We start from the raw sequence: 10,396 nt of genomic DNA, 5'->3' as shown, positions 1-10,396 counted from the left end.
TTTGGCTCAGGTCATCATGTCACTATTCATGAGTTTGAATTCTTCAGATTCTGTGTCTATTTTTCAGATTCTGTGTCTCCCTCTCTGTATTTCCCCCTCCTCTCTCTCAAAAATAAATAAAACATTAAAAAGTGTTTTTAAAGAATCCCTAGAATCAGAAATGATCCAGACTCCAGAACCTGATCTGTCCTTTCAAAATCTAGTCCTCTGATACTCAAAGACCATGGAAATACAATGCCCCAATCCTGTTCCCTTGCCTCATGAGCATCTACCATGGCCCACTCAGTGTTTCTGGAAAACTGGATGTTTTGCAAAGATATTCATGATGGCCAGGATGAAACATCCAAATCCGAGTAGAGAAGACTGAAGGAAAGTGTGGGTGTGCATGCATTCACCCGAACGTGTACAGAGGGAAACAATGGGTGTTTCCTTATCAACCTTTTAGTTGCCTTATCAACCTTTTGTCCATCCAATACTCTGGTTAGGTATCCTCTCTCTGTTCACCTTGGACAACAAAAAGGCAACATCATTTACAATCACTTTTGTCCTCTGCTCAATGATTCTTCCCTCTCTTACATTGTTTCTCTGGGTTTCAGGGTCATGACTGGGCCTTGTCAGGGTGTGTGTGGGAGAACTACATATTTTTTTTGTAAAATTTGTCACTTTTATTTTTTCCCCAAAGAACTGTTCGTCTAGAGATGAGGCCTGAATCCAAAGGAAAAAACACCAAAGCTCAAAACTGATCATGAAGAGACATCTCATGGTATGATAATGTAAAGACTCACCAGGGATAATCCATACCTGGAGAATTCTAGAATGTGATGATTCATCCAGAGTCCCAAGAAAACCATGACAGATTCTGGAATCAAGTTGCCTGGATCCACAGGAAAACTCTCATGCATGACATGGAGCATAATTAGAATGAACTTAAATGACAGTGTAGTCTAGACACAAACCTTGTGGGAGTCTTTTGTTTTGTTGTTGCTGTTTTGTTTGGTTTTGTTTTGTTTTTTTTACAAACCTTGTTATATAAAAGAGTATGACATGAAGGAAAAGACTACAAACAAAACTCACACTCAACCCACCATAAGAAATGCTTTAATGTTAACTATATCGGAATTAAATTAAAAAAAAAAAAAAGGATCATGGTAAGCAGTCTGCATAGATGGCCCCAGTGGACCACATCTCCTGATATTTGTGCTTTTGTGTAGCCCTATTGAATCTCGATTGGTTTCTGACTTACTTTATCCAATAGAAATGCAAAAGAAGTGATGTTCTGGACTTCTGAGTCTAGGCATTAAGGTCTAGAAGCTTATGATTTTTTTTCATTTTTGGAGTTCTGTAGAGGTTATACACACTCTTGGAGGCTACAAAAGCCCTTACATACCACCTATAAAGGGGTATTTGATATACCAAGGTGTTTAATAAAGGATTAATCTTACCCAAAGAAAGGTTTGGCCCTTTGGCTTGGCTCCTGGGAGATAATCTTATAAGTCCTTAGAATGTCCTTCCTGTGGGGTGCCTGGGTGGTGCAGTCAGTTGAGGGTTTGACTTCAGTTCAGGTCATGATCTCACAGTTCGTGAGTTTGAGCTCCACGTCAGGCTCTGTGCTGACAGCTCAGAGCCTGGAGCCTGCTTCGGATTCTGTGTCTCCCTCTCTCTCTGCTCCTCCCCTGCTCACACGCTGTCTCTCTCTCTCTCTCAAAAATAAATACAGATTTTTAAAAATTAAAAAAGGGGGCATCTGGGTGGCTCAGTGGTTAAGCAACCGACCTTGCCTCAGGTCATGACCTTGCGGTTCATGAGTTCGAGCCCCGTGTCGGGCTCTGTGCTGACCGCTCAGAGCCTGGAGGCTGCTTGAGATTCGGGGCGCCTGGGTGGCGCAGTCGGTTAAGCGTCCGACTTCAGCCAGGTCACGATCTCGCGGTCCGTGAGTTCGAGCCCCGCGTCGGGCTCTGGGCTGATGGCTCAGAGCCTGGAGCCTGTTTCCGATTCTGTGTCTCCCTCTCTCTCTGCCCCTCCCCCGTTCATGCTCTATCTCTCTCTGTCCCAAAAATAAATAAACGTTGAAAAAAAATTAAAAAAAAAATTTAAAAAAAAAGAATGTCCTACCTGATAAGAGTTAGTCATCTAGAAGTGCCTCTAATGATTTCCTGAACCCCACGGTAATCTTGGGGACATCCTGAATTCATACTAGCTTTCTCCAGTCCAAGTCTCATAAGCGATTTCTACTATATTCTATTACATATGTTTCCTGATGTAGTCATGTTACAAATACATACTTATCTCAGGGCATTATCCAGCGCTGAAAAGTGGCCAGGAGGTTGTTTGAATGAGCAGGGGTAGAGCCAGGCTTACTAATGTGTCCACTGACTTCCATTGTTTTAGTTCAGAAAAAAGCCATTCTCTTTTCTGGGTTCTCTCCTTTTGGAACTCTTAATAGACAAATGTGAGAACTTCTTGATCTACTGTCCACATTTTCCTCTACATTCTAAATAATTTCTACATTCTAAATAATTTCTTCTGGTTTCCCTTGCAGTTTACTAAGTCTCTCTTCAGCTTTATCTAATATGCCATAAACCCATCTACTGAGTTTTTTATTTCAACAGTTACTTCCTCCTGGTGTTGTTTAACTCGTTCCTCTATCTGTTGTATTCACTGTAAAATGGGTGGTTAGATCTACAAAACTGATTAGATTCAGATTACTTTTTACACATTATATTTCATAATCAGTGCTATATGCTTTCTTTCCTTTTACATCAAAAGATGTATAATGTCTAATTGACTCATTTTTACTGATGATAAAATTAATTGATGGTTCAGGTAGTATTAGCCTTCTCTTTTTATTACAAAGTTCCACATTAATCTTTCAATGATTTTGTTAACATTGTTGATATTATTCATTATCCATTAGTTGTTGCAAAAAATGTTTTCCAATTCTGTCATTCCTTATGTATCAATTATTAGGTCATTCTGAAATGCACTGAAATCTGAAATCATATTTCATGATATATTGATTTCTTGTGTTTTTCGAATTATTGACTTGGTGCCCTAGGACTCTCCAAAAGCAACCAGAGGATTTATTTTTAAGTACCATTATGAACTCACAGATTTTTATATGTCTTATGATTTTCAATCCATTGCATTTATAATTCTTTTTAGCCTCACATAATCTCATGTTAGTTCAGTGAATACTCCTTCAGGTTGGCTTTTGACCTGACCTAATTCATCTTTAATAGTTTCCTTGATTTCTGACACAACATGTCCCAAGTTTAACTCATACAGTTCTGCTCCAGATGTGAAGTCAGTCATTTTTCAAGGATCCTTGGTTTCTTTCAGGGAATGTGCTTGGTACTGACTGCTCCTAGGTTTGTAGGCTCTCTAAGAAAGACTTTTTTTGAGAAAAATAAATCATGACTTCATACAATATTTCCAAATCGAATTTAAGACAAAAGGGTTGGGGTGCCTGAGTGGCTCAGTTGGTTGGGTGTACGACTCTTGGTTTTGGCTCAGGTCATGAACTCACAGTTCGTGAGTTCGAGCCCCATGCCAGGCTCTGCAGTGATAGTGTGGAGCCTGCTTGGGATTCTTTGTCTCCCTCTCTTTGCCCCTGTCCTGCTTGCTCTCTTCTCTCTCTAAAAATAAATAAATAAAATTTTTTAAAAAGACTGAAAGGCTTTTATTTTGCTTCTTTGATTTTATTATGTTCTGAATTGTGCCCCCCACCATGTATGTATGTTGAAGCCCTAACTCCCAATGTGATGGTATTTGAAGGCAAGACCTTTAGGAGGTATTTAAGATTAAATGAGGTCATAAAAGGGTGGGGCCCCAATCCAATGAGATTACTGTTCTTGTAGAAGAAAAAGAATACACTCTCTCTCGCTGTGCACACATACACAGAGGAAAGGCTATGTGAGGACATAGCAAGAAAGTGATCATCTGCAAGCCAGGAGAAGAGCTCTTACCAGAAATTGACCCTGACAGCTCCTCAATCTTAGACTTTTAGAGAAAATAAATTAATAAATTTAAATAAAAATAAATTAATAAATTAAAAATTAATTAATAAATAAAAGAACTATGAGAAAATAAATTTCTGTTGTCTATGCCATACTCACACACACACACCTCCTCTCTGTCCCCTTGCCTCACATGACTAATTTCCCAATCACATCTCCAACCCATCTTCTCTCTTCCATTCCCACTGCTCCAATTTAGGTTTTCACCATCCCCTGAAAAAGCATCCAACCTCCAATGTCTCCAACCTCTATTCTGCCTTCCACACTCCTACCACAATGATGTTGAAAGCTAGCTAAAGTATTCACATCTTTCAAAGGCTTCTTATCACTTAGAAGAAAAAGGGAGGCCCTAAACAAGAAATGCTTCCTAGATAGAGGCCTATCCCTGAGCAACTTCAATCCCTGCCTTTATTTTCCTAACCCTATATCCTGGTAGCATCAGACTCCTTCGCGTACTGTCTCTCAAACCTCAGCACCCCTGCACATGTTCTCCTTTCTGCCTCAAATGTCCTCCCCACATCCCATGTCCCTCTATTCTCAAGCTATAGACCCTGGCCAGGGGCTATGTATTGATCAAGTCTCCTCTCTCTGCAAAGTTACACACTCTTTTCTCAAGGTTCCCATTACCTCTGGTTGGTTTACTCACGGTTTTGTGGGCTTTTAGAGAGTGGGAGTCTTCTTCGATTCATCTTTTTGCCTAGCACAGAGTCTTAGAAGTGTTCTATAACTATTTGCTAAGGAAGAAATGAGTGTTGGACAAACTAATGTATGGGTGAATTCTTATTTTCCCAGTCTTCTCTCACCAGTTGCTAAGATGTTTCAATGGTCAAAGACAATTGACCACACCCATATTTTGGTCTTCAAATTGTCTGTGCCAGTAGCCTATCGTTTTCTGTTTCTCTTAACATCCTAATACATTCTCAGTCCTCTTTTTATCTGAGAAGGCGTTATCAAGCAGTCTGCTCGTGGCCCATCTAACTCCTTCATAATTGTCACACATAAATATGTGCTGATACTGGACTTCTCTCCGTCTCACAGATATTGAAAAATAACACCTAAAATCATATTAGGCACAAAAACCTGCCGAAGTTTATCTTAAAAGCAGCTGTGGGGGTAGAATGCACTTAGTGTCCAATGTTTCAGTGGTTTTTTTTTTAACATTTATTTATTTTTGGGACAGAGAGAGACAGAGCATGAACGGGCGAGGGGCAGAGAGAGAGGGAGACACAGAATCGGAAACAGGCTCCAGGCTCTGAGCCATCAGCCCAGAGCCCGACGCGGGGCTCGAACTCACGGACCCCGAGATCGTGACCTGGCTGAAGTCGGACGCTTAACCGCTGCGCCACCCAGGCGCCCCAATCAGTGTTTGATGAATGAATGAGGTTCCTCTGATTTGGAAGGCCTTGTCCAAGTCTGGGAGCTCAGCTTAAAAAGAGGAAACCGAACAGAATAGTTAAATGAAAGGCCGGAATACTCCACGTTCCAGCCGCCCACAGCGTGGAGAAAGAAGATGTACGTCTAGGGGCGCCTGGGTGGCTCAGTCGGTTTAAGCGTCCGACTTCAGCTCAGGTCACGATCTCGTGGTCGGCGAGTTGGAGCCCCGCGTGGGGCTCTGGGCTGATGGCTCAGAGCCTGGTGCCTGCTTCCAATTCTGTGTCTCCCTCTCTCTCTGCCCCTCCCCCGTTCATGCTGTGTCTCTCTCTGTCTCAAAAATAAATAAACGTTAAAAAAAAAAAAATTAAAAGAAAAAAAAGATGTACGTCTCCCCGGATGACCCGGGTCTACGGTTCTCTTTAAGGGGGAGTGGGCGGAGCCCTGCCCTTACGCCCGCCTATGGCTAAGGGGACACGCGGCCAATGAGAGGAGCGGTCCGAGGCGGAGCGACTTGCAAGGGACTGACGTCATCACGTTCCGACCGGCCCTCAATAGGACACGCGCTGTGAAAGTAAACCCAGGAGGAGGTCGAGGTATGGGAGCTGCTGTTGCGGAGGGTGAATCCCGGGTCGCAAGGTGTCGTCGGGTTAGAGCCTGGAAGCAAGGGAAGTTGCCTGACCCCAGGGTTGTGCGGGGAGGGAGGATCAATCACCCCCAGCCTACCCCAGGCGGGTTGGACTCGGCATTAACTGATCAAGAAGGCAGCCCCAAGGCAAGGTCTCCTTAAGTGGGGAGGACCCCCCGGCCGCTCCGCCAAGGCCTTGTGCGCTCGTGTGGCCAGACTGTGAGCCTCTGGGGAGACGCAAGCCAGCGGAAGGAAAGAAAGGGACGCCAGTAAGAGCCCACGTTTATTCGCGCCATTTAGCGCCTTACAGGTTAAACTTTCAAAGCACTCCTGTGAGCAGACCCTGTTGTTATTCCCGTTTTGTACAGGGGGACACGGCGACTTAGGTTAAAATGACAGCTTTGTAAATAGTATAAAGATGGGAGGTTGGGTTAAGTAAATAGTGAAACGTGTAAGTATCTCTAAAGTGGTGATTCCAGAAGGTCAACAAAAACTGTTTCTGACCTTCAGCAGTTCTAGTAACAAAATTCCTTTGGTGAGTCATAACAACCAGAATGTTAAACTTTGAAATTTGTTTTTCAGGTGATCAAAGCCACATAATGTCAGTAGTTCGTTCATCCGTCCATGCCAAATGGATCGTGGGGAAGGTGATTGGGACAGCAATGCAAAAAACAGCTAAAGTGAGGGTGACCAGGCTTGTTTTGGATCCCTACTTATTAAAGGTGAGGAATATCCCTGTTTTCAGAAGGCATTGATAAATCACCAACATGTTACAGGTTCTGAACAGAGAAACCATTCCCTGTCAGTACAGATGCACTGAACGTCTGCTGATCTGTGGGTATAACAAAGTGAATTAATCGTGGTTCATTCTCAAATTCTGAGGACACATACAGTTAATTTCAACTCAGTCTGATAACTGATACAGTACTTCTGTGTGCAAAGTACTGGGAGCAGAAAGCAGGACAGCTGATTCTTTCTTTCCACATTGCTGAAAGAGAGCATCCTCAAAGACATTTGAGCTGAATCTCAGAAAGGCTTTTATCCAAAGGACCACATTTGGGGGAGTCATTTTGGCCATGGTAAGTGGTCTTTTAGCCATTAAAGGGCATGACATTGTACAGGAACAACAAGTAGTTTGGCATGTTTGAGCCCAGAGCTTGATCCTAAGTAGGCATTGACTGTTGTTGAGTGAATACAAGAACAGTGGGAGCTGGGCTGAGAAAGGCCTTTTATGTAGTATTTTTGGATTTCATCCTATAAGCAAAGGAAAGACACAGTTGGAAACATAGAGATGAGGACAGGAGGTAAGGAAATAGGTAAGAAGGCTATTGCAAAAGTCTAGAATGGAAACGATAAGAACCTGAACAGTCCTTGAAGCAATTGCAATGCAGTGGGAAAAGTAGATTTCGGAAAGAAGGGCCAGAGTCCTTTTGTCAGATGTGCAAGGGAGGGAGAGGAAAGTGCCAAGGACAGTTCTGCATTCAACACTGGGCACACAGGTAGATAGAAATGTTCTTTGTTATCTAGGATCAAAAACACAGGAGCAGAGGTGACAAGGTTAAGGGAAGGGGAGGCCAGATGAGTTAAGGAGAAGAATAAAGTTGTCTTTTATTAACAACAACACAGGAACAAGCTGAAGAGTGACGACAGCCTGATCATTGGCCTGAGTCAGGAGACCTTAGCGTGAATATTGACTGTTGTTTACTAGCTGTGCACATTACCTAACTCCAGAGCCTGTTTTCTCATTTGTAAAATGAGAGCACCTTCTGCAGCAAGGTTGTTATGAGCATCTGTGGCTTGTTTGCAGTACTTCGAGCCAGGCATGGAGCTAAGTGTGGTGTGTATATTTAGAACATTTAATTATCTGGATAACTTTAGAGATGCAGATAGTGGAGCCTCATTTTAGGTTGTGAAAAAAACTAAGCCTGGAGTGATTCAGTGACTTGTGCCAAATCACACAGCTAGTAGTGAGAGTAGCATGTTCATAAGGCTGGAGAGAAGGCTCCACTAGGAAGGAAGAGTTTAAATAGTATAGAGAAGGATGATGATGAATAGACAAAGATACTGAAGGTAATAGGCTGGAGAGCTCAGGCACATGATCCACTCTGGGAAAGTCATTGCTATTTTCTAGAAGTTAAGCAGTTAATTTTTGTATTGGAAGCCTCCTGAGTGTATTATCTTTTTTTCCCAAGTCCCAGCTTGTTTTCTGTGCATTACTTTTTGTATGCTATGCTCGTTGTCAGATCACAGATGGGAACTACCGATTTGTTCCTACTTCTCTCAACAGTATTTTAATAAACGGAAAACCTACTTTGCTCATGATGCTCTTCAGCAGTGCACAGTTGGGGATATCGTGCTTCTCAAAGCTCTACCTGTCCCACGAACAAAGCATGTGAAACATGAACTGGCCGAGATCGTTTTCAAAGTTGGACAAGTCATAGATCCAGTGACCGGAAAACCCTGTGCAGGAACTACCTACCTGGAAAGCCCAGTCAGCTTGGAAACTACCCGCTTAACCAAAAATCTGGAAGAACTGAATAGCTCTTTAGCACAGTGAAGGACGATTGGAAGGAGACAAAGGGAAAGATTTATAAGTTTGCTTTACAGAAAAAGAAATTTTTCTAAATTTCATTACAAACTGTCCAATTTCTCTTCTGGTATTTATGGAATAGCTAAAAGTAAATGAAGTAAAGGCCTTGTTAAAATTTTTCATGAGTGTAAGGTCATGTTTGAAATTTCCTTTTCATTGAACATACTTTCCTCTTACAGGAAGTGTACCTAGTAATCCCCTGCATGGTTTTGTAAGCTCACTTTTTTAGAAGGTGTATCTTTTTTTTTTTTTTTTTTTTTTTCCATTCAAAGGAATCTTGAATTTATCTTAGAACCCTTATTTGGGGAGGAAAATACCTTTTGATATCTTAAAACAGAAGACTGCATTAAGTGAATATTTATTTTTGGTGGTATATATTTGAAACTAATTTGAAATTTTTCTTTTTTTTTTTTTTTTTTTTTGTTTTTTAATGTTTATTACTTTTGAGAGAGAGAAAGACAGAGAGCAAGCAGGAAAGGGGCAGAGAGAGAGGGAGACACAGAATCCAAAGCAGGCTCCAGGCTGTGAGCTGCCAGCACAGAGCCTGACCTGGGGCTTGAACTCATGAATGGTGAGATCATGACCTGAGCTGAAGTTGGCTGCTTAACCGACTGAGCCATCCCAGTGACCCTGAAATTATTTCTTTGATTTAACCAATTACAAATGGGAATAATCAGCAGTCTGGTTGGGGTCAGACCTTATAATAAGAATGTCGACACATAGAAAATAAAACTTGAAAATTCTGTGTCACTTTTCTTTCATCCTGTATTCTAGAGTGTATTAAATAGGAGTGGATTCATAAAATCGGATACATTGATGAAATTGTAGAGTTCCTCATACTGTGCATTTGAGTTGGAGAGTTTGAGTTCTGTTGCTGTTTATTAATAAACTATGAACCTAGATTTTGACCTGAAGAAACATTGAGTTACATATTCCAGTTTCCTGGCTCCTAGGAAGAGATTTGGAGCATATTTCAGTTTCAACTAATACGTGGATTATACAAGTACAGAGTTTCAGCAGTAACCACAAGCACTGCCTATCCTCTCAATGCTCATAATCTAGTAGGGGAAGTTATGTACAGCTGCCTTCATAGCAGAGAAGCACATGGGTGGGGGGGAAATGACGACAACTTCCCAGAAGAGACTAGATGGTGCTAGAACTGAATCTTAACAGTTTCTGGGCTAGTAGATAAGGGTTGTGGAAAGGGCATTCCAGGTAGAGGGAAGAATGTAAAATCCCAAAACTATGAGAAGAAGCAGCATAACCAAGGGGTTCTGCAAGCCGATGAGGACTGCTTGGGACACTTTGAACATGAGTGGGTTCAGGTAAAGAAACAGGTGGAAATTATACTGTAAGTGGTGGCAGGTTACATTTTTAAAAGAGTATGATATAATTACATAATGAACTGTAAGGGGAAAGATTAGAGGGAAAGAGACCTGTTCAAAGACTGGTCCTAAGACAAACTGAGTAGGGTGAGGAAAAGAGGTTGGATAAATGATGTTCCAAAGTAGAACTCTCAGAGCTTGATACCAGGAGAATGAGCAAAAGGGAATCATCTAAGAGTGTCTAGGTCTCTGACAGGTGGAGTTAATGTGGGTTCCACCTTGCACCTGTACAAGCCATTGCAAAAACCTCAAATATTTAAAATGCTTACATATACTCTGCTTTTTTTGAGAGAGAATTTTAAGCAGGCTCCATGCTCAGCGTGGAGCCTGACGTAGGGATCAATCCCATGACCCCGGGATCATGACCTTAGCCAAAATCGACTGACTAAGCCACCCAGGCATCCCT

General features: G+C 41.9%; 1 protein-coding gene across 4 annotated transcripts; it reads left to right on the top strand.

Moving 5' to 3' along the window:
* The first annotated feature begins 5,892 nt into the window (after positions 1-5,892).
* MRPS17 (mitochondrial ribosomal protein S17) lies at positions 5,893-9,355 on the top strand. Of its 4 annotated transcripts, none has more exons than XM_043559930.1 (3): positions 5,893-5,983; positions 6,598-6,737; positions 8,303-9,355. In XM_043559930.1, exons 2-3 carry the CDS (start codon positions 6,615-6,617, stop codon positions 8,570-8,572), a joined length of 393 nt encoding a protein of 130 aa, XP_043415865.1. In that variant the 5' UTR covers positions 5,893-5,983; positions 6,598-6,614; the 3' UTR covers positions 8,573-9,355. The 4 variants fall into 4 exon arrangements, with proteins under 4 accessions (XP_043415865.1, XP_043415864.1, XP_043415867.1 ...); XM_043559929.1 differs by having other exon boundaries at positions 5,941-6,055; XM_043559932.1 differs by having other exon boundaries at positions 5,972-6,026.
* The last annotated feature ends 1,041 nt before the right edge of the window (positions 9,356-10,396 follow it).

The sequence above is a fragment of the Prionailurus bengalensis genome, chromosome E3 (genome assembly GCF_016509475.1).
Source record: "Prionailurus bengalensis isolate Pbe53 chromosome E3, Fcat_Pben_1.1_paternal_pri, whole genome shotgun sequence".
NCBI classification, from domain to species: domain Eukaryota; kingdom Metazoa; phylum Chordata; class Mammalia; order Carnivora; family Felidae; genus Prionailurus; species Prionailurus bengalensis.
The sequence above is the reverse complement of the archived record's forward strand: the minus strand, read 5'-3'. Positions and strand labels throughout refer to the sequence as shown.

Coding starts and splice junctions, on each gene's coding strand:
- MRPS17 (XM_043559929.1), top strand. CDS start 5,986: ATGGGAGCTGCTGTTGCGGAGGGTGAATCCCGGGTCGCAAGGTGTCGT. Junction 6,056..6,597: donor GGTTAGAGCCTGGAAGCAAG/GGAAGTTGCCTG, acceptor TTTGTTTTTCAG/GTGATCAAAGCCACATAATG. Junction 6,738..8,302: donor TGGATCCCTACTTATTAAAG/GTGAGGAATATC, acceptor TTCTCTCAACAG/TATTTTAATAAACGGAAAAC.